This window comes from Montipora foliosa, chromosome 1 (assembly GCF_036669935.1).
Source record: "Montipora foliosa isolate CH-2021 chromosome 1, ASM3666993v2, whole genome shotgun sequence".
Lineage (NCBI taxonomy): Eukaryota > Metazoa > Cnidaria > Anthozoa > Scleractinia > Acroporidae > Montipora > Montipora foliosa.
Window position 1 is genome coordinate 68,812,455 of NC_090869.1, and position 22,979 is coordinate 68,835,433.

Genomic DNA, 22,979 nt, shown 5'->3' on the forward strand with positions numbered 1-22,979 from the left:
AAAAAGAAGGGAAAAATCATTATTTCACTAGTCTAAGAATACAAGTTGGCATGCATGAATGTTAAAGTGTTGGGGCTGCCCTTTAAAGGAAAGACATTTCTTCACAAATTACTGAATTAAGACCTACTTTGAGCTCAATAAACATCAAAAGGATTTTGAACTCTAAACAAGCAGAAGGGTCAAAGGGAGCTAAAAACACAATTTTAATAGATGCAGTATAGTAGCAGTTGTATAGGCATTACCGGATACTAAACCATGAAACACCAAAACAGCTATTTCTTTTTACTTTTTTTTTCTCAAACACCGCAACTCACAAGGAAACAAATGCAGCAGATGCTGGTCCTGTTGAGAATTTTGTGGCATCTGCAAGAGGGTAGGCTCGGTCTCCAGTGGTAGGAGTCTCGATGCGCAATCTGGATACAAATTAATTTTAAGTATTAATTTGGTCTTTCGCTGTTGCATGGTTTAGTAATGCCCAATGTGTGGCAAGAATTGTATAGCAAACACTCTCAAAAGCCCACCTGCTCTCTTCCATTCTCTGCACACGTCTTTGATTCCCCTCATCCTTTGGCAGAAAACAAAGAGGACCTTACATTTAGCTTCACACACAACTTGTGTGAGGTTAATTATTGTTTGGCAGTAATACATGTATAGCAAAAAAGAGTTCAAGTGCTTCCTCTGAGTATCCAGACACTGAAAAATATATGAAAGCACTAGGCTGAAGGCTCAATAATTTGTTTCGAGGTGTCTGGATACCCTGAAGCAAGAGGCACGAGTTGATGAAGTTTTCAAAGAATAAATGCTGAATTATTCAGTGTTACATTTTTTTAATGGAATAATACATGTACATAATTTATTATGCATATTACATGTATTTTAATCAAGTTGTATATACATGTTTGTTGGGCTTCAATTTTTTTAATCCAATTCAATTTTGATTTTGTTTTGTTTCAGATGGTAATGAATATTAGACAAAGAAAAATCTAAATTGAACTGGTTTGAAATTAATTTTTTTAAACCAAGAAAAAACTTGAACCACAAAAGGTACTGTACCACTCTCACCGGGGAATGGTGTACTGCATTTCATTAGATATCCAAAGACATGAAAAAACACGATTAATAATTATTATTGGTATACATTCCGGTGCTTCGTAGTTGCCTTAGGACTCATTAATGAGACTGAGAAGAAAAGTGAGAAAAAGAGCGGAGATGGGCTTAGGAAAACAACAAAGTCAGAAAGTACAAAAAGTAGAAAGTATAACAATCCACTATACTGTACATATCAGACACTTAAGAAATGGTCACTAGAATGAAACAAATTTAATCAAAAATAATTCATGAGGACTTTAAAATACACATGTATAGACAGTGTACATGTACAATGTACCTCTTCTCCAGATACTTCTTCATCACCCATGGCAACCACTTCAGGCTCATGTGGACGACGTCTGTGACCTTCTTCCCTGATGAAGGAAGACAAAATATTTGATAAGAAAGATGTTACACAAGACCTGCAAAGTTAAGAAACCACATTGTAAGAAACTAGAAAGTTGTGGAAAATAACCTACAAAGGCATCTCGTCTCTAGAGACAAGACAGTTCGAAAAACTGTAATTGTGTGCTTGAACGGAAACTTTTCCGAAGATTAATTAACATGTTCACGAAAAAGCTCTTGCTCCAAAACGGAGCACCTGACTCGAAACGTGTAATGAAAAATGCAATTGGCAGCAGTGTACACTGTATTAGTGTGAAACTCATGCATTCCAAATGCATGTCGACATTCAAACCACCACCCTGCCCATGAAATCTAAGTCCGATAACGCAATGTCGCAAATGGGTTGTCATATTTAGCAAATTTTTGCGAAGGAAAAAAGGTGTAATATTAATCATTTAATTTTAGGACATGTACATAGTTTAATTTTTGTTCAAGTGTTAAGTTGAATTAGAAAACAATGGAAATTTTTAATACAACATTACCTTCTAAATAAGTTTTAGGTGCCGGTAATGTTGTTTGCTCGTTAGAATGCAATTTGTTTAGTATTAATTAAATTTTAGTAAATCATAAAAACACAAACTATCCAAAATTTGCTTTATTTCATATAGAATTTCACAGGGATCTGTTTACAACGCCACCGCAGTAAAAACACCAAACATTACTCAATTGGCATGATTTCTTTTTTAACAGTATTGTAATTTTGATTCTTGTTTCATGCTTGACAAGAGCGTCATTTTGTCGTTTAAATTTGCAAACGTTCGTGTAGCCGTCAGACTTTTATCAAAATTTATGCCAATCTTGAGACTGGTAGCTTCCTTTTGAGCAGTACTGTAAGTCAAGTCACTACAGTGTAGTTTGGTCAATAATACTCACATCTCATCATCTTCTTCCTTAACTCTTTCTTGAAGTCGACGCAACCTTCTGTCTGTTTTTTCAGCTTTCTGGAAAACCTACACAACACAATATCCAAGAAAGTACTTTAAGACACTTGAATCACTTAAATGCAGTAGTTCAATTATTTCCCAAAAGACAAAAGGAAAACTTAAAAGAAAACAAATGGCATACAGTAAATTTAATCACTTAAGGGAAACATCTGCTGAAACATGAAAGTGGGATCTTTCTGCATGTACCGGAAGGCATTGTATTTTTGGTCACTTGGGACTAGTCTTTATTTGGTGTTGTTTTGTTTTCTGTCTTTTGTTTCTTTTGTTTTACGTTATCTGTGCTCCGGTACCTGCAGAAGGAACCTGAAAGTGCCACCCCCATTTCCCTATAATGTTTTCAGGCTGTTCTGTATCAACAATATCATTGTGAGCATGAATTTGCAAGTAAATGTAATGGCAATTGCAATGGTACGTGCAGTGGACTTAAATGTATATATTAATATAATATTATGCCGGTGCACATACATTGTACGCGCATCACACAGAGTCACACAGCAGTTTACATTTCGTTTTCTGGGTTGAGATACACTGTAGGACGTCAGCCTGTATAATACTTCCATGATCATAGTACATGTAGGTGGAGTTTTAAGATAACATTCATATACATATGCATGTTAGATAAGGTACATGAACATACATTAAATTTTGTATGGTCTTCTAAACAGTACACAATGATTGCACCTTTGTGTTGGAATCTTACAGCATTCAGACAGCAGACAATCATTACGAGAGTCAAAGCAGTCAGATCAACAAAATAGCTAGATACCTTGTCCATTTCTTGTTCATCAATTTCACGTTCTTTAACAAATGGTTCTCCCAACATATCTTCTTCCTCATCTTCTTCGTCACTTGAATACTTGGCATATTCTGGTCTAAGGGTTGTGGAATAATTACAATTTTAATACACATTTACAATGTAAATGTATAGCATAATTACAAGAATCAATCAATCAATCCAATTTTGATCCGGGTTTATCCCCGTAAACGGGGGTGGCCAGATTTACCCCACTTTGTCAGTAATCTTCTAACTCCCACTCTCCATCTCGCTCGATTCATAGTGTCCTTTTTCTCCAAACCAACGCTCTTGCTCTCCTTCTCCACTTGCGTCCTCCCACGTCTTCTTTGGTCGTCCTCGCTTCCTCTTGCCCTTTACTTCGAAACTCCAATGCTTTTCTCAGAACATGCCTATCATCCCTCCTCAACACACCATCTCACTCCATTTGCCTTTGCCATCTGAACCACTGTTTCCTTCAATCCCAACATCTCCATCAGGTCCTCTGTCCTCTTTTTCTCCATCAGTTTTGCACCACACATTGCTCTCTCAGTCCTTCTCAAAATTGCTATCTCATTTTCCCTCAGACACCATGTCTCACTCCCATATAACATCGCCACTCTTACACAACTCCAATAAACCATTCTTTCACCTTCTGCGAGAACATTTTTGAGTTCAGCAGCTCTCGACATTCCCTGAACTTCACCCAGCCAATTCTTGCTCTTGCTGTCACAGCTACCTCGCAGCCACCACTTGCATTCACCCTATCCCCCAAATAACAGAATCCTCTCACCGTTTCCATCTCTTCGCACAACTCCTCCACCGATTCCACTAATCTACCAGCTTGCTTCTTGCTTCTTCCACACACAAAATCTCTCCCCAACCTCAAGGTCATCCTCTTTACTTTCGTGCATCCCATAAGGCTTCTAAACTGTATAGTAGGCCCAAACTCTTTTCTCAAAAAGTAAGACAAGGAGTTCCCAATGTTGTGGTCTACGTATCTTTGCCAGTCGACCAGCTGGCTGCATGAGCTTGAAGGGCTTCTGACAAACAAATACTGTACAGCCTGAAGTCACAGTACACTTGAAGGGAGCTTGATATTTCACTAAGATTAAGGCGTGGTGAATTACTCTTTAATGAATACATCTAGAAATCTAGAAATTTTGGGGGGGGGGGGGAAGAAGCGAGTAGTCCGTGTCAAACGATGATTTGAATGATAAGAGAATTCACCCCTATATTCAAACAAGCAATCTTACCGCTTGCCAGCAACGTATCTACTAACTTTCACTTTCTTCATGGTTAATTCTCCTGTAAATTGCAATCACATAATAAACGTGTTAAGAAAGGAAAAAGAACAAAATAGGCAGCAATCTTGAAAGCGTCTGCGATGCACAACATGCGATAATTAACTCCACCACAGAATTGCCGTGTAATTTTAGCTTACCTTTTTCATTTTTTACAGGAACAGCGCCTGCTGTGCAATTAATAGGAGCCCCTCGATCCATCCTGCTGAAGCTCGACAACGTTACACTTTCCAAACTTTCAAAAATATTATGATCAGAACACTATCAGGCACACAAAGGCAGACTAAGGCATAAAATCCAATATGGCGGACGTTTGCTTTGTTGACGAGACCGCTGACAAAATGTCACTTCCAGGCTCCATAGGTTCGCGATTCTCTCGGGAGCCTACACTTCGATTCGAAGGAATTTCATACGATTTTCTTTAAAATTCACAGTACTTCAGTGATTTTTTATGTTACAATATCTTGTTCAATTCCGTAGTCCCAAGTCCAAAGTCGCAGAATATGTGTTCACATTTAAAACTGTTGTGAACAGCGTTGACTCCAATCAAAACCAGTACATGTAAATACTTTACAACTTTCTACGATGGTATCTAAAAATACTTTTTCTCAAAAATACCATTAGAATTAGAAAAGTATATAATCAGCCCGGTAATATGTGGTACCGAGTCATACGATGACCAGATAACGAAAACACAAAAACTCGTTTCCGGTCATGCACACAATTGTTTAATACGTATTCCCCCGTCAATCTGTCGCGTAGTGCGTCCGGAATCAGTGGTCATCGCGATTGTCTTTGAATGAGAGGATACCGAGTTCGAATCCTACTTGGCCTGCCTTCTACGTGTCAAAGAAATCTTACGCATGCGCAGCCACAGCGCGTCCCCAGCAAGAATAATAACAATAATAAGAGACCAAAAAACGTTCTTCGAACAAAGTAATAATTACAATATTAATGGTGTAATCAACGGATCTACTATTCGCTTTGTACTCTAGTACGTAAAAAAATTTTTGAAAGTCTTTAAAAAGTTCTGTATTCATACAATTTCTATTAGATTCCGGTAAATTGTTTTAAAATAGCTTCTACGCGTTATCTTGGAAAGTGCCGTTTTCGGTCGGGACCGCTAACCTAATAGAATTGCTTGAGCACAGGTCCTTGTGATATTCCTAGGAATCAACCGCTTCAAACGCACTTTAATCTAAAGGCGCTGTTACACTGTGCAAATGTTCGTGCAACTTGTCGCGCAATGCCATTGCGAGACAAATTACAAGAACCATTGCCCGTTGTAACATACCTTGCATTTTGCAAGGGCCAAAAACGTTGCGAGACCAGTTGCAGAAACCGTTGAAGAAAGTGCAACTGGGCTTTCTGTACCGTTTATACTCCAGGCAAATAGCGCGGTCAATCCTTGGATATACGGCGTAATGAATCCATCTTTACGGAGGAAGCTGAAGAAGCTACATGGCAGAATGGGAATCGAGAGTATCGAGTATGCGATACCGCATCAGGTTTGAACACTGAAGAAATCGAGATGCCTCGCACTTCAGGTCGCGATCTACATTCCACTCTACTGATCCTGAACTGAAGGGGGGGAGGGGGCAAATACAGCATCATGGGGCATTCGAAAGTAGAAAATAATTCACTAAAAATGTACAAAATGCGTAATGCCGTCTGAACAAGGAATACCAGAATAATTTCTGACAATGGCCCCAAGTATGACTCTCACAGTTACGAGTAGTTCTCCGAAAAATGGCGTTTTCAGCACAGAACTTCGAATTCGAGCCCGAGATACCTGCAATCTCTTGCATGGGTTCATTGAGCGACAGGAAACATTTTAGTCAAGGCTAGGAAATCTAAACAGGACCCACACATGCCAATGCTGTATCTAAGAGCTACCCCTATAGATTCACAACTCACCATCTTATTCTCCTGACAGTAGGACCTATGCATCATACACAAGACCAAACCACCCAAGGATCAAAAGTAGCACCCCAGATCGAATGAAGTCTAAACTCAGTCAAACTCACTTCTCCATCGAAATAGACGACACCTTCGTCCTGTCATCACTGTACAAGTTGTGACTGATTCTGAAGATGGAATCTGATGAACCATCTCTTAAAGTATCTTCTGATATTCCAGATTCTACTAATGCACCTCAGAGTATTATGTCCGATCTTGTGCGAGATCTTGGGGTTAGTTCTAGGTTCCAGGCCAGGGCCCCCAGGACCTACCAGACAAGGACCTGCCCGCTTTATGGAATAGTATCTTAAGTCTTCGTTTATGCTGTACCGGCAATTCAGGTTGTACACCAGTTAAAGTTTGTTGAATTCCGATGACTGTACAAGACCTGCTCGCTTTGTGAAGAATAATTATTTCTCCTTGAGTTCAGAACTGATTACCGTCGGGGACTTTTATTCGCTAGACCGGTTGTCACCTATGTTCTCTTTTCAAAGAGGAAAGATGTCAACTAAGATGTCATAGTATGCGTGGACATGCGATAAAGGACTGGAACTTATCTTGTGTTGGTATCTTTTCCCGCGCCAGTCCACTTTCTTTACAAAAAACTAAGCTACTAGTCGTTTTAAAAGTAGAGTTTTCGTATACGTCGGAGTGTTTTTTTTTTTTACACAGTACTCTAGAAAAGAAGCCTGGGGGCGGGACTGAGCTGCTAGCTAGGAAAGGATTTGTTTGATATGTTCTAGGTCCTTTCATCTCTCTTCCTTACTGCCCACGGGTGTCTGAAAAAGGACAGCGCATCGCTACCAGTTGAAATCTCGTACGTGCTGCATCTTCATGTTGCACTGAAAACTCATGCGTATTGACGTTATTCGCTCATATCTTTTGTTTTCCTAACACAGGTTGTGTATGTGACGACGGGACTATCGTCACATACAAAAACATCCTGCGTCTCATTAAAATTAGTGCCTGAGCATGAATGTCTCGAGCTTTAAAAGGAAATACTCTCTTGAGTATAGTCATGTCTAGATTGGGAAAACGAAAATTGGACAGTTACTTGAAAAATGTAATTTATCAATTTTATGACTGTTCCTCACGTTGAAAGCAAAATTAAATGCAAATATATATTGATAAACGGCCGGCTATTGCTCAATTCAGTGTTACTTGTCGAGTCATTTTTTAATTAAATACCAAATGAGCCAAAAAGTGAAGACTGCTGCTCTCCTACACTTCGTCAAAAAATGTAATTTTCGCATTAATAGTGCTAAAAATCGTTGCATGGTTTTACAGTTAAAGTTACAGTTAGCACAGCGAGGCAGGTTTTTTTTATCTCATTGATTCGCAATGGACCGATGATCAGCAAACTGATCAGCAAACTGAAGTTAGATATGAACGTAAATATGATTGTTGGCACACAACACTCAGTTTGGAGATATAAAAAAATTTAACTTGAAGCCTAAACATTTTCCGGTTACAACTAATCAAATAACTTTCTTAAAAAGACGGTAGAACCGAAAATTGGGGTTTACTGTCAATGCCAAGTTTCTTTCCGAATAATAAAATTTACGGAATTGGCAATTTACATGATAATTTAGAATATTGACATTTCCTAATTCTAAGTGACCAAACGAGCCAATCGGATAGGCTTGTTCGTGGAGGAATCGAAAATTATGAAACGTCAATGTTAAATTATCGCGAGCAATAATTATTTGACTGTCAAGTCATTTTCATTGTACTTGTACGTGTTTAAATAATATCGTTAATTAAGTTTTCCCATTTGCACATGTTCCCTGCTAAGCATGTCGTTTTGATAATTGATATTATCCGTTTCCGATTGAAAGACAGGATATCTAACACACAGGTACGTAACGCGTTTTGCTTGTTATCTCATGCAGTTGTTGTCGTTTTTTTCGCCAGCTGCCCAAAGGTTGGATCGCTTCATCGAATGAACAAGTCACCTACTGTAAAACAAAGAAAATACTCTACAAGTTTGCATTTTCCACGGGTTTCAGTGTAAATCTTCATTCCTAGCTTTGCATACATGTACCTACAATTGTAGGGGATTTTAATGGTTACTTGCAAATACAAAATAAGCTGAATATTTTGTTACGCAGTGACTGCCAATTACTTAGTCGTCTCGAGTTCGGCCGGTGCCTTTCAGTTCAGTGAGCGTCATTGTCAGATTTCCAGAATAGCATTGGATAGGTAAGAATTGTTGTGCAATCGATCCTAACTTGATTAAACTCTTAATCTAGTTGGTTTTTCAAACACTCGTTAATTTCATAGAGCAGTGATTTTTTTATCCCTTTATTTGAGAATTTCTTGATAACCACTACAAAAAGAAATATGAACAAATAATGAAGGGTAAAATTTTGACGAAATAGAAGGGTGATCCTCGCACCTCTTAGACAATTAAGCGATTATCTTAGTGAAAAGTGTATAGCCTGCTGCTTTTTCATAAAAGCCACACCCGACAATTTTCTTGATCCTGCGTGATTTTATTTTCTACCTCCTCAGCACTTTCTTCGATAACTAGGCCGACAAAGGAGAAACAATCACAAGCACCACGTTTCAGTGATATTGCGGTCAACCATCATTTGCTAATTTCTAGTTTGATGTTTGCTGTTAGTGACAAGAAGCATAGTCTTTAATAAACATACCAACCTTCCGAACCAATAATGGTTTTGGTGATTCGTGGCTTCAATTTCTGCTGGACATTTCTTTTCAGTTTTTTTTACAAACCTTCAAGATCTTTTATTTCCTACTTTGTTAATTATTCTCAACTGTCATTTGTTGTTCGTGGATAATCGAGGTTTCTTCAGTATGGAACATGTGAAAGAAAGCGTCCTCTAAATTATACTTAGAAAAGCACCCTTTTCCGTCAGTTCGAAATATTCCACTAAATATGGTACCGACATTACCGTAAAATAAATCATAAGCTGGTTTTCTGCAAGGATTAAATTGCAATTTAAGGACAAAGGGTGAAAAAAAAACCATTTAGATGATTGAATATTTTATTAATTTCCTAGTGACAGCTGGTTTTCCCGATTAAGACACATCACAGAATGTAGCACCTTGTGCCACCCCGTTCTGATACCAATGGAGCTACCTCCACGAAGTACTGCCTTGGTCGTTACTGAGTCAGTGTTATCTTCGGTTTTTCTCTTATCTTCCTTCGTGGGCAATTTGCTTATCATTGTAATTGTGTTCAAGAGGCCAAGGCTCCGCACAACGACAACTATTTACATTGCTGTGTTAGCTGCAACAGATCTCTTGAATGCATGCATCCCTGGACCCCTATTTCTCGGATCACTTATTACTGGAGTAATGCCCTACAATTCTGCTATTTGTGAACTGGGCGGATTCTTCATGCATTTTCTCACGCTTGTTTCCATGCCAACTATGGCTTTGATAGCCATTAACCGGTATTATTGCATCTTGAAGTCAAACAGTTATAAGAAGATGTTTAGCGTTCACCGCTCCGTCTTCTACCTTGCGAGCTTATGGACCTTTGTGGCTATTTTTACTTGGATTCCTGTCATCGGAGGTTGGGCAGAAATGGCTTTTAACCCGCTAATGGCGTGCTGCAATTGGCATTTCTTTGAAGAATCAGCGGAGATGGTGTTCGCTTCAATGGCCGTGATTCTATTCATGATCAACAGTTTCATCATAATAGCGTATAGTTACTATTACGTTTCACGCTGTATTCGTCAACACAATAATCAAGTCTCGTCCCATCACGGTCTCAGCATCCATGAAGTGAACCTGACCAAAACATTCTATGTTCTGGTGTTATCATTTGTGGTGATGTGGATGCCCACCTTCACCGCTATCTTTTTGTTTCGAGTTGCTATAAGAAAGACTTATCCACGTTTGGTTGGGCTTTCTGTACCGTTTATGCTCCAGGCAAATAGCGCGGTAAATCCTTGGATATACGGCGTAATGAATCCATCTTTACGGAGGAAGCTGAAGCAGCTGTGTACATGGCAGGATGGGAATCGAGTATGCAATACCGCATCAGGTTTGAACACTGAAGAAATCGAGATGCCTCGCACTTCAGGTCACGATCTACATTCCAATCTACTGATCCCGGTGAAAGTTTTGTCACAATCGTCGGTGTCGAGCAACGAAAATATGACTAAGTAATAATAAAAATCAATTATCAGTCCTAGCAGTAGTGGAACAATTGGCACCAGGACCTATTAAATGGCCGAGCACCCACGAGTCTCCTATTGCTCAGTCGTAGAACTAGTACCGTAATCGGAAGCTCGTAGGCTCGACTCTCGCCGCAGAGGAGCACTCGGGATTTTCTGCGCATCGAAAAAAAAATTGTTCGACAGTGAGTAAGTACGTAAGTAAAAAGTTGAGGACTTAATTTCACGAGCCCTGAATAGCCAAAGGCTGATAAACTTGTGTCCCTACAGAGGGGGCAAACAAAGTGTGTTATGGGGCATTCGAAAATAGAGAATAATTCACATTCCCTAAAAATACACCATTGAGCAACTTGCTGTCACCTTTTAATGGAATCATAATTAAGTAAATCATGACTGAAAAATATTTGAACTTTTTCCTCTGGTGGGTCCCATTTTTGAGATGACTACTTTTTCAGGGGGATTTTAAAAAATGAATTTAAACATGAGTCCATTACCCAGAGCCTCCATCTTCCATATTAGTCCTCTGAGTCAACCCTTTCCCGTATCTTTCTACTTTTAGAAGCACCTCGCAGGGGGGCTTTAGTGGGTGTTTTCACAATAGCCAATCATAAGAGACCTATGGTCAGCCATTTATTACGTCACATACGTATGTGACCTATGTGGATCACTTCACGTATGTTCTCAGTCACATACGTCACATATCGTCAAAATATAGTAGTTCTAAAGCGGAGAATACAGATGGAAGCTCCGGGTCATGACGGGCTCCGGTTTTAAAAGCAACACGCCACGTTTCCTACGAGTCTTGAATCAAAAATTACTGTGCCTTTCATAAATATTCGGACTCTGAAATTTGACCTTCAACATGTTCTCTTATTATTGCCACCAATCATGTTTGCGCCGACAGTTGGCAGCCAGTTATGAAACAAAGAGAAGTCAACTGAAATCAGCCAAATACTGGATGTCTGACGGCAGTGAATAATAATGAAATTAATGAATACACAGATTTACCAACTATGCAATGATGACTAATTACATTTACGATTTTTAACATTTACAATTACAACATATATAGGCATACGGTTATTTGCACAAAGCTGAGAAACGAATAATACGTCATGTTGTAATAATTTTTTCATCTACCCGTAGACTTTATAACTGTTCACACTTAGGAACTCATTAAACTGATGATGGCATAAGCATGCCGAAATATGTCTTTTAAAGAAGTCGTCTGTTTCCTAAAGATAAGATGGTTTAGAGTTAAACAAGAAGAAAAACTCTTTAGGATACCATACGGAAAGGCTTAAGTGATTCTTGGATATGGACTGATACCATTCAGTGAAATTATTCTAAAAGCGAACGGCGCCGGATGGAATGTGTAACGAATAGGTGGCAAACAGTTTGAAATTCAGTGTTGCAGTATGGGCAGTAAGGATTCTGAACCTTCTTCATTTTAAACAGGACGTTATTTGTGTATAATTTTATATTGAAACATGGAGAGTTTGACTTCCTTCGAAGCCGAAAATGGTAAAGTGTATATTCTCTGCCGTTCATGAATATCAAAGGCATATTCCGTCTGGCTTTTTTTCTGCCGTTGGAGGTTGAGAATTCTGGTCGTTAATTAATTTGAAGTTTCAAGTCTTCAATCAGATCTTCTAGTATTGGGGCACAAATCGGGGACAGTGTACATGGAAATAAAATCAATTTAAGGACGGTGCCTACTATTGTTATTGCGCATAAGTTCTGCGCATCTCGAGATATTCGGATTTCCTGTGCGAGGTGCTTATTAACACAGGGATATTTTTTTCGCGATTCAAAACTATGCGGGAACAGTAGAACTTAGCAAGTGCCCTTGGTATCCAAAAAGAAAATTGGGGGTAACCATGCATTTTTCAGAGATAATTAAGCTTCAATTTGGAAAAGAATGTCATATATTGCTTTGTATTTTAAAGCTTTTCACAAATATTGTTGATTAATTATCTTCGAAAAATACAATACAATACATACTTAATTGACCGCTCCCCATAGGGGCTTTTCAGGGCCAATGAAACACAACGAAACGACAGAACAGAACAACAACAACAACTGTTAAGAATCCCAACTGGCCGGAGGCAAAGCAGTTGGCTATTTACAAGTGCAGCTGGGAAGTTGAACCAGGGACTACCAGGAACACAGTCAGCGAGTGGTTAGAGCGGGTCTTGAACCCGCAATCTCCCGATCTCAATGCAAGCGCCCTAACCACTGGGCCACACTGCCTCCTGCGTGGTTACCTCCAATTTTCTTTTTCGATTTCAATAACATTTGTTAAGATCTGCTTTTCCCGCATCTTCAGTAAACCGCGCAAAAATACCTTTGAATTAGTAGGCACCGTCCTTAACTCAAATCAAATCAAACGTTGGTTTTTAAAGAGAAGAAAACCAGAGTAACTAGAGAACGACCGCTTGGGGTAGAGTACAGAACCTACCAATTCAACCCACTTATGAAACCGAGTCTGGGAATCGAACCTGGACACATTGGTGGAAGGAGGATGGAGTCACCAGTACCCCAACAAGGAGCTACGACAAGTAATTGATATAGAGAGTTGACCACACAGAGGATGGTAAACCTGTGCTTTTATTTAGTGGTGCTGCAGTGTCGCCATGCGTTTCATTACTTTACAAAAATAGCTTTAATACCACATTTAATGTGCTAAATAGAAATAAAGCAAGGCAAAGTTACCTTTTTAGGTACTTTTTGTGAGACAGATGGATAGAAAGTTTACTGATAGCGAGAAAGACCTTTCTTGATTTCGCTTCAAAGTTTGAATGCTCGACGCACACTGTAAACTTTCCACCACTGTAATATTTAAATATGTATTTCTAGCAACATGGAATTAATTATTGTGCCAACGTTTTACGCCATAAGAGGAACAACCACTCTTACAATTCATTAACGTCAAATTGCAAAATCAAGGATCTTGAAATTTTGTTGGGAAAAATAGAAAATGTATTATTTTTTACCGAGTATTTTGACAGAACGCTAATTTTGAAGACAGCATCCGCATGACGGTAAAAGAATCAAAAATGGCGGCACCCGAGAAGATGGAGTGGTCGTTCCTTCAAGAAAGCAACTTGCCGTTGCGATAAATATGCATTAAATACGAATGTAAATATGATAAGGAGCAAAATGACATCATTTGTATTTATCTGAATTGCAATGAATATAATACCAGAAGAAAAATATTTCCCTTCCAAGTATTAAGCACCGGACGTTTTTGAGACGAGGACGGCAACCTGGAATGAGCTATTTCTCCTTTTAGCTTGTCTTCACACAACCACATTTATGTCAAGTGTCTTTTCTCCATTAGCAAAGATGATTACTTAAAAATTCTGGGAGACACCACTGTCCTGGCCCGCGAAATGTTCTCTTCCGGTTGCCGTCCGTGTCTCAAAAACGGGCTAATAGCGAGCTTAAGCACGCATCGTTGTGTGTGAATTGTGTAGTAGAAAAATACTATTGAAAAACCGTTTATTACATTACTACAAACATACGACTAATCGTGCTGTTAGATAAACAACATAACCTGAGGTGAGCATAAATTAAGTATTTGAAAGAAATATGGAATTCACAAATATTCTGTGACTAAGACCACCCCCAATTCTCTCCGAATTCCCCACGGGGATGAATAATTATACTACTACCACTACAACTACTATGGCCGAGCTAAAGCATGCCTCCATTTAGCACCGCTCTTCCAGGTCTCTTCCGAGGCTTTAAAACCACGATGTAAACAAAATACCCAGGTGTGACTGGTCAAAGCTGTGATTAAACGGTCTTAACTACGTTTGGATACATATTTCACGTTGAACCAAAGTTCTACGATTGATGAAAAAATATAACTCTTACTTTACGTAAAAGGGCGCTGGTACCAAAGTGGTAAGTAACTACAGTTCGCTGTGCCGAATCCAGCTCCATGCGCTTCTCTTCTTTCTCTTATTGTTCGGGTAAGTAATCATGAAACGATTCTTGTCAACAGAACTCTAAAAATAAAGACAAAAGTATAAGTTAGGCCTTCCAGAATCTCTTTTAGGGGTGAAAAATAAGATCATTGACATCAAAATTGAATAATTAACAACGATTTACCAAAGTGGAGGTGGATATATAGGGTAAGGTTTAAAAAAAAACTCCTTATTTCAATCATGTTTGTGATTTGAAAACATCTGTATGATCTCAAATACAACTTAGTGTCTGTCTGTCTGTGTTTCTGTCTATCTGTACGGGCTTTCCGTTGTGTTTTGTATCCTTCTGTCAGTCTGTTCAAAGGACCACCTACCGAGACGACAGATGGACCACCAACCAAGTTGCCATGATAATTATTTCCTGCTTGATCAAGAATAATGGTACCAGAGGTGTCCTCCATGTTGAAATAAGCTCTAACCACACCCTTGTGGATTGGGAGCAGTAGTCCCGCGGTCTTCATGTACTTCACAATCTCCGAGTCTTCAACACGTACGCCCCAAAGAGTTAACTGATACAAAATGATATGCACCTTAAGGTTGGCCACTGTTAACATCATTTATCAAAGTTGGAGGGGGGTAGGGGCTTGGGGGTAGTTAGGGGGTAGGGGGTAGGGGGTAGGTAGGGGGTGGGAGAAGGCAAATGATGTTAGTTCGGGATGCAACAAGCAAAAATGGTATTTGAAACCAAAGACAAAGAATTTACATCTGTCAGTAACAAAACACACTGACAATAGACCTTATTGACGATGGCCGCCATGTTGGATTTGCTATTATCATGCAAATTAGCTACACACGTCTGAGGGGGCAAACAACACAAGTTCGAGGGGTTATAAAGACCATCTCAGCCACGCAGATGATTTGTTTCACGTTCACTGAATGTTTATCACCTAGATAGTAAAATAAAATTATTACATAAGTTACTTCGATTTTTCAAAAATGAGCAGATAACGAAGTAGAAAGTCAAAATGTCAAAGGCAATCAAAAGATATAAAATTATTACAAAAGGTACTTAATTTTAAATTCTAAAATGCACTTTTAGCAATATTATTTCCATATCTCGACGAGCCGATTTTCCGCAATTTGCTTTTTTTCCAATGTTTGCCCCCCAGCATAACACATGGCTAATTTGCATGATAATTTGAAAACCAACATGACGGCTATCGTGATTAAGGCCTATTAAATGAACCATTTGCAAACGCATAACAAAGACATGGAGATTATACTCGCCAATGCGGCCAGGCTGCTTTAGGGATGAATGGGTTAACAACATCTACAGCTAAACTAAAAAACTGTCCCCTTTAACCAATTCCCCTTCCACCCTAAGAGCGACCCTTAAATACATTTTACTCTGTCTACGTTCAGATGATTTTACTCATCATTGCTGGGGGCTGAAAGTGTTAACAGCATGAAAAGAGGATGCATGTTTTTACGGTTACAAACACAGCTGTCAAAAAAACGACGACCAAGAAAATTATTTGGGACTCACACAAAAACTACTCAATTTTCAAAAACTTCAAATGTCATACCTCATCAACAGTTCCTTTCATGTAATTAACGCTGTCGCGTCCCACATAAAGAGCAATATCGGTATCCTAAAAGCAAGGAAAGTTAGCGTTAGAGGACTTGTTTCTTTTGATGTCATGTTGCGAGAAAGGTTGAAAAGATTTCATACCAACTAGGTTGCCGGTAGAATATATTGGTCATTTCACAGTTTGAAAATAAGAAAGTTATATAGCTTACTACTCAAAAACAACTTTCAAGTTGACAAAAATGAGACGTACCCAAGTATGCGGCAAAACATTACTGTGCTTTCCAATTGATGAACCGTTGACGAAAAGTTCAAGGCTGTAAGCTAAAAAACAAAATGTTTTTAGAAACGTACATAATTATACGAAAGTCCGGCGCTACTTAATAATAATAATAATAATAATAATAATAACAATAATAATAATAATAATAATAATAATAATAACAATAATAAACATTTTTATATAGCGTACATATCAATAAATCCATGACGCTTCACAGGAAAACACTAAAAAGAATAATTAAATAAGGTAATCAGTAAAACTAGTAAAATTACTGCCCAATTTGAGTTCTTCAAAAAGGTAGTAAATGTTATATTATAATGCAAAAGCTTTCTTAAAAAGATGCGTCTTTAACTTCTTCTTAAAATAATTTATATCTTTTGAGTTTTTAATGTTGTAAGGCAGATCATTCCAAAGGCATGGAGCAGATGTCTTAAATGCATGCCGTCCGTAACTCTTAAGATGGAAACGAGGCTGGTGTAGGAGCAGTTTGTTCTGCGAGCGTAAAGTACGAGTCGGAACATACGGAGTTATTAGATCACAAAGATATGACGGTGCTTCACCACGTAAAACCTTAAAAGTCATCAAGAGGATCTTGAACTGAATTCTACATTGAACTGGTAACCAGTGAAGATTAACCAGCAAGGGTGTGACATGGTCATGCTTACGTGCACAAAAAACTAGACGAGCTTCAGAGTTTTGAATAAGTTGAAGTCGGTTGATGACATAATCAGGAAGACCAAAAAGTAAGGAGTTAAAGTAATCAAATAAAACATTCTTGGGTTTCGACAGTTAAATAATAGGTCCGTAGATCAGTCGGTCGGTCATTTAGACAGGTAGGCAGGCAGGCAGGCAAGCAGGCATTTAGACGGGGAGGAAGAGAGTAAGGTTGCAAGTCAGTACGGGGCAGTAGGCCAGGCAGGCATTTAACACTCACTCTGAGCGTCATATCTGTAGACTAAGTGATGCCATTCCTCAGGTTCGATGACTTCTGATCCTTCAGCCACATAGGAACCAAGGTTACCATGTATCTGTCTGCAAGGTAAAAAATGAATTGACATTTCATGAAACGAAATAAAAGAGGGTTTCGTACATTGCACATTAGCATAAACGAATTGCGACAACATTAACAAGGGTTCGAAAAGTACGATCAGATTAACAAATTAAGCAATAGATGGTTTACAAATAATCTCTACTAAGGCACGGATAACAATGATGTAAAGTACAATGGCTGGTGGACGAACAAAAGGAGCTAATTAGAGATCTCTTGTTTTCGTCCACCAACATGGCGGCGATGACATAACGTGAAAACCACTATTCTTAAAGGAGTGTTCGACAAGGATGCATCTTACCAGATTGTGTTCGGTCGTAAACGCTATAAATGATATATAGACTTAGCCAAGCCTAAAAGCGGAGCTCCCTGGTTGTATAATCTTACAATGATTTAACCTGACTTGAGCCTGCGATCCAATAGAAACACAGTACCTGGTCAGCAGTCAACTTGATGACTTAAACGTGCGCCCACGATATGGTCACGTGATACTGGTCACATTTGCTTACATAGAGGGGTGGGCGTACGTACGGTCGGTCGTAAGTTGACCAAAACCAAATTTTCTCGCACAGATGGTTTACCGTATTTTCTTACCCATGGTGCCCCGCGCGCGCTCGGAGCTCCGCTATGATTATTTTTGTTTATCCAGGCGATTGTTGGAAACTTCTGAAATAGAAGAAAGAGTCATACCTATTTTTCAAATACAAACAAAGTGTAGCGTCAAGACTACACACAATTGGCATGACATCATTAGGATAATCCGCTGACATCCAAACCCACGCACTGATGGTAAAACTGCAAGAAACATGGAATTATGGAATGAAGGTATGCCATACTCACTACTGAATTACCGAGCCAATACATTAGCCACAACATTCTAACTCGGGAAAAAAACTAAAAGATGATTTATCGATGGTGACTCGGAAATACTCGGAAAAATCCCAGTGCTCCTTTCGGAAGGAGTCGAACCTACGACCCTCCGTATACTACTTCGGATGATCTACCACTGAGCTATAGCAGACCCGCGGGAGCTAGGCCATTAACCTAGGTTAGGCTGACAATTGTCCCGCCATACTGCTAGGATATAAATTGTAGGAAATGGAACATATTCGCAGTATGCTCTATTACTGCGAATATACAATATTTCTTTCCGTGGTGAAACAAAAAATTGACAACATGGGCTTTTTTCACATGGCGTCCATTTTGAGTCCCGATGGAGTGAAAACTCTTGTTTTGCACCCCCTGAACTAGCTTCCAAACACATCAAGTGGAGGCTGGAGTACGAACTCTATTGTCTTTGACCAGCGTGGCCGCCTGGTCACAAAGGTCCATTCCTTAAAATAATCAATGAGAGCGAGATGTCGTACGCCTTCACCGCATCGGACCATGCTGGAAATAATTTCGTATCCAATCCAATTTGGAGGCTTTGAAATATACACCTTATTCCAAAATGGCTACCATTTTAGTATTCTTTTATGTGCTTGCATATTTGCCCTTGTTGCCTCGTTGAAGCTTAAATATTCTTTTGAATTTTATGTTAAAGAACGGGGCAAAAAGGCTAATTTGCAAGCCAACAAATTAATACTATTAAGCTGGCGGCCATTTTGGAATAAGGTGTATTATCTCATGGATTAAACATCGTGTTTCTACCTCTCTTGACCTTAGTGTGACTAAAAATTTCCAGTCATGTTGGGTAGCTTGAAAAAAAAAACCTAGCTAGCTTGCGATTGGAGAGGAACACTACCAAGATGTCATACCTGTCTGTCAAACCAAGTTTATGGATAGAAGGCAGAAGAACATGATCATCTACACCATCAAACTGCAGTGCTTGATTGGTCCTGAAGAAAACACATTCATGATTACAACAAAAAAACATGAAAAAGTTCGACCTTTGATTTTCACTTTGGTGTTTCGATGAAGGTTCCAAAGAAAGCAGGTTTGAACCAAGAGACATTTAAACTCGGTCCAACTGAGTTGAACAAGTCCACTGCTTCAACATTCATGCCTGGATTTTTCACAGGCTTCTTCCCTATCGACTGCTTAAGATCGCGGTTCGCTTATATAATTGCGTTCGAGGAGAACACACTCTAATCGTCTCAGTCTCACGGGAAGTCCCTCGGGTATCGATCGTGATGCCATACGATTTCAGCATTGGGACGCCATCTTTTCTGGCACAAATAACGTCGATCTCATATGATAGTGTTACGGCTTGCCAGAGCGAAGACGGGGTCAGTATCTGGATTGGTGACCTATCGCAGAAAAACCAGCTAAACCTGCTCTATAAACCCGTCCAACATGTTACACTAACCTGTCAAAACACCTGGCCTCCAGTCGTGACCAAATAACATCTTGTTGTCCAAACACCATCATACCGAGCCGGCCACCTGTGATTGTGGTATCGTATAAGTCACCCGTATCTGCTAGGACTTTTTGGTATTGCTTGACTTGAACTCTGTCGGTAGTTACGATAGAAATAAGAAATGTAAGAAATAAACAAGCGGATTATTTAAGCAATAGAGGACGTAAACACGAGGGGGAGTTGGGAGAATTCTCGACAGTTATGCAAACCCGAGATGCAGTCGCAGGTTTACATAACTGTCGATAATTCTCCCAACTCCCCCGAGTGTTTAGATAAGGCTATGGAAACAAGGAAAAAAGTCCTCTATTGCTTTTATAAAACATTTCTTAAAGATAATTCAACAAATGAAGGAAAATGCTGGTTTTTTAACTTCTTGATTGAAACAGATTTTGTGACACACACTCATATTTCCTACCAACCAATCAAAACGCGCGTCTGACAACACATAACCAATCAAAATTTGGGTGATGTCACAGCCATTCTTCCATACTCATCGAAACACAGCTATTGACCAATAAGAGTGTGCGTACTATCCTAATTATTTTATAAAATTGATTAGAAACCTTACTATGCATATAAAGGAATCATTGCTTACATTTTTTGCCTCATTAGCAAAAAGCTATCGTTTCCTAATTCTTAATTAGCTCCGTTGCAACCCAAAAAGTTCTTAACGAGTAATAGGGAGCTTAACTGTGCGGATTTTTGAGACGCAGACGGCGACCGGAAGAGAACATACTCATCATCTCTAATTAAGATAAGAAACTTGGCAATGAAATGTGGTTGTGTGAAGACAAGTTAAAAGGGAAAACAGCTCACTTCCGGTTGCCGTCCGCGTGCTTAAGCTCCCTATTAACTGGCTCGTCAAAGCTAAGAGGGTCAAATTGGAAGTTTAACTAAGTTTAAAAGTTCTTTTACCTTTTGAATTCAATTTGTAAAAAGGATAATGTCTTCTGTGAGCAAACTCGTATGTTAATTAAACAAAATGTAAACAATGACGTTGGCTTAGATTCCCTTATTAACGAATTATTAAGCATGTTACTATATGCAATCTGATTGGCTCAAGTACTTGCCCTGTCTATAAAAAAATTCTCATGATCTAGTTCCAGATCTCTCCCGCAACTTGCGGGAGGGATCTTAAACTAAGTTGGCTTGCATCAGCCAATGAAATTATGTTCCTATACCCGCGGGTGATCATCGAGGGCGACACAAGTTGTAAAAAAGGTTCCGAGTGTAACACATGTCGATCAACTTGACTGCCAACAACTTTGCCCGAACAGTTGCGAAACTAAGGACTTTACGATCTACGACGTCAATGAGAACCCCACGAAACAACAATATCATTGGTTAAAAGAGGAAAAGTAATCGTGCTGCACGTTCGCACGCATTTTAGCAAATATTCGCGCGGCTCTCTGCACAACGACGTGAAATCACCAAATTTAGGGAGCTTACGAAACGACGACGCCGACGGCAACGACGAAGCTACAAAACAATAGGTTTAGTGAGCAAAAACAATGGCTCTGCACGCTCTGCACGTGCGTTTTACACTTTGGTACATTTCTTTGCCGTCATCTCCTAAATGACGACGTGAAATGACCAAATTCAAGGTTCTGTGGAGGACGTTAGCACATGACGATGAATTTTCAGTTCTCTCTCTAGGCTTCCAACCCACTCATACCAGTTTAATTCCTCAACAGTTACTACACATTTTTAACGCGAAACGACATGAAATAGTTTCGTAGTGATATAAATAACGCGAACTCGTATTTTTAAATGAAGTCCTCGTAGCCGTCGTCGTCCTCGTTTCGTAAGCTCCCTTTTGAGGTTTTGACGACAACGCCAGCGCACAAATGTGAATCTAAAATTTTTACTCTGAAACTGCTCGTACCAATTTATTTCTAGGATACTTCGCCCAAATTGTACAACGCGAACGAAATGGCCTAACCACGAGAAACTTACGATACTGCAAAGTTATTTTTTCAGGTGTCGGTTTCGTCGACGTCGGGCCGTGGTAGATCGTAAAGTCCCTACTGTGTATTAAGTGTAAAACGCCTCAATAGCCAGGCATTGATTCTTGATCCTCCCTCCCTTTCTCCCTCCACCCGTAAACAAAAACACAACAACAAACGGTCACCAAAACAAATCCATAAAAAGAGAGGAAGGTCACAGTTGCAGTTTAAGCCGGTCCTTTTTAAGCTCCTTGCGATCAGTTTTACCTTATCAGACCGGTTGAAGGACGGTGAGTGATGTGGAAAGCATAAGGTGTCTGAAATTTCCAACCTTCCATCTTTGGGTCACACCAGAGGAGTTTCACCTACAGAACAGACGAGCGACAAAACAACGGAGCTTAACTTTTATTCTTAGTTTCATTTTATTTGGTGTAAATGCACTATTTTTCAACCTTATTAGCTGTATCCCCTGAATGCCACAACGCTTCTGCTAAGTTGGGCCCTGGTGCCTCGTTAGAATCGACAAGCTAAAGAAAGAAAACAGGAAAAATAATATACGACTGTGCTCTCAAAACCTTTTTAAGCGACAACAGCATAACCATAACGAAGTTCACACTGGTTGCATAAGCATAAGAAAAGTGACATCATACGCAAGCGCAGTTACCTCCAAAAAGAAACTCCATGGAGAATGAGACAAGCCACGTTTCCAAAATGGTGGACGGTCTTATGCTTATGTTTATGTCGCAGTGTAAACCAGGCTTAACAAACACCTCATTGATATGTTACCCATAAGCTTACTGCATTAGCTAAATTTAGAATACGCGCCCCGCCAAATTGTGGCCAATCAGATTGTGCCTGGTTACTTGTGCTTCAGCAAAGTCATGGATCGTGAAATACCGAAAGCTGATAGGCCGCATTCTCTCGCTGATCGACACTTGTGGGGTATGCACTTCTGCTGTAATCTGGTTTTGATTTTCGGAAGTTTAGCGTCACGCGCGGATTAAATTTGTTGCTTCTTTACTTCATCGTCTTCTCCTCTTGAAGAAAAGTCTCAACATATGAATCAATGGGGTTTAATTTCATTAGATTTAATTTTGGGTCTTCCCAACAACAAGAACAACAAGAACAAGAACAACAACAACAACAGCACTTGTGGCTAAATAAGCTTGAGACCTGGATAAGTAATTGTTATTTCT

At 39.3% G+C, this 22,979-nt stretch overlaps 3 protein-coding genes across 4 annotated transcripts in view; 1 reads left to right on the top strand and 2 right to left on the bottom strand.

Annotated features, from left to right (window-relative positions):
• The window catches only part of LOC138006727 (microfibrillar-associated protein 1-like), an 18,946-nt gene extending 14,109 nt beyond the window's left edge, over nt 1–4,837 (bottom strand). The window contains exons 1-6 of the mRNA XM_068853231.1: nt 4,655–4,837; nt 4,467–4,518; nt 3,205–3,310; nt 2,368–2,444; nt 1,388–1,463; nt 522–565 (exon numbers count right to left, since the gene is read on the bottom strand). Of these exons, the coding sequence (XP_068709332.1) occupies nt 522–565; nt 1,388–1,463; nt 2,368–2,444; nt 3,205–3,310; nt 4,467–4,518; nt 4,655–4,715 (416 nt within the window). The 5' untranslated portion in view covers nt 4,716–4,837. The remainder of the gene's footprint in view (nt 1–521; nt 566–1,387; nt 1,464–2,367; nt 2,445–3,204; nt 3,311–4,466; nt 4,519–4,654) is intronic.
• Nucleotides 4,838–8,274: 3,437 nt separating this feature from the next.
• On the top strand, nt 8,275–12,405 carry LOC137980668 (melatonin receptor type 1A-like). Of its 2 annotated transcripts, none has more exons than XM_068828115.1 (2): nt 8,275–8,331; nt 9,500–12,405. In XM_068828115.1, exon 2 carries the CDS (start codon nt 9,570–9,572, stop codon nt 10,614–10,616), a length of 1,047 nt encoding a protein of 348 aa, XP_068684216.1. In that variant the 5' UTR covers nt 8,275–8,331; nt 9,500–9,569; the 3' UTR covers nt 10,617–12,405. The 2 variants fall into 2 exon arrangements, with proteins under 2 accessions (XP_068684216.1, XP_068684212.1); XM_068828111.1 differs by lacking the exon at nt 8,275–8,331 and adding an exon at nt 8,399–8,675.
• An 811-nt stretch (nt 12,406–13,216) lies between these two features.
• The window catches only part of LOC138006735 (uncharacterized), a 111,935-nt gene continuing 102,172 nt past the window's right edge, over nt 13,217–22,979 (bottom strand). The window contains exons 68-77 of the mRNA XM_068853242.1: nt 22,236–22,310; nt 22,051–22,148; nt 19,787–19,930; nt 19,236–19,316; nt 18,169–18,273; nt 17,365–17,462; nt 16,401–16,471; nt 16,146–16,211; nt 14,934–15,128; nt 13,217–14,640 (exon numbers count right to left, since the gene is read on the bottom strand). Of these exons, the coding sequence (XP_068709343.1) occupies nt 14,545–14,640; nt 14,934–15,128; nt 16,146–16,211; nt 16,401–16,471; nt 17,365–17,462; nt 18,169–18,273; nt 19,236–19,316; nt 19,787–19,930; nt 22,051–22,148; nt 22,236–22,310 (1,029 nt within the window). The 3' untranslated portion in view covers nt 13,217–14,544. The remainder of the gene's footprint in view (nt 14,641–14,933; nt 15,129–16,145; nt 16,212–16,400; nt 16,472–17,364; nt 17,463–18,168; nt 18,274–19,235; nt 19,317–19,786; nt 19,931–22,050; nt 22,149–22,235; nt 22,311–22,979) is intronic.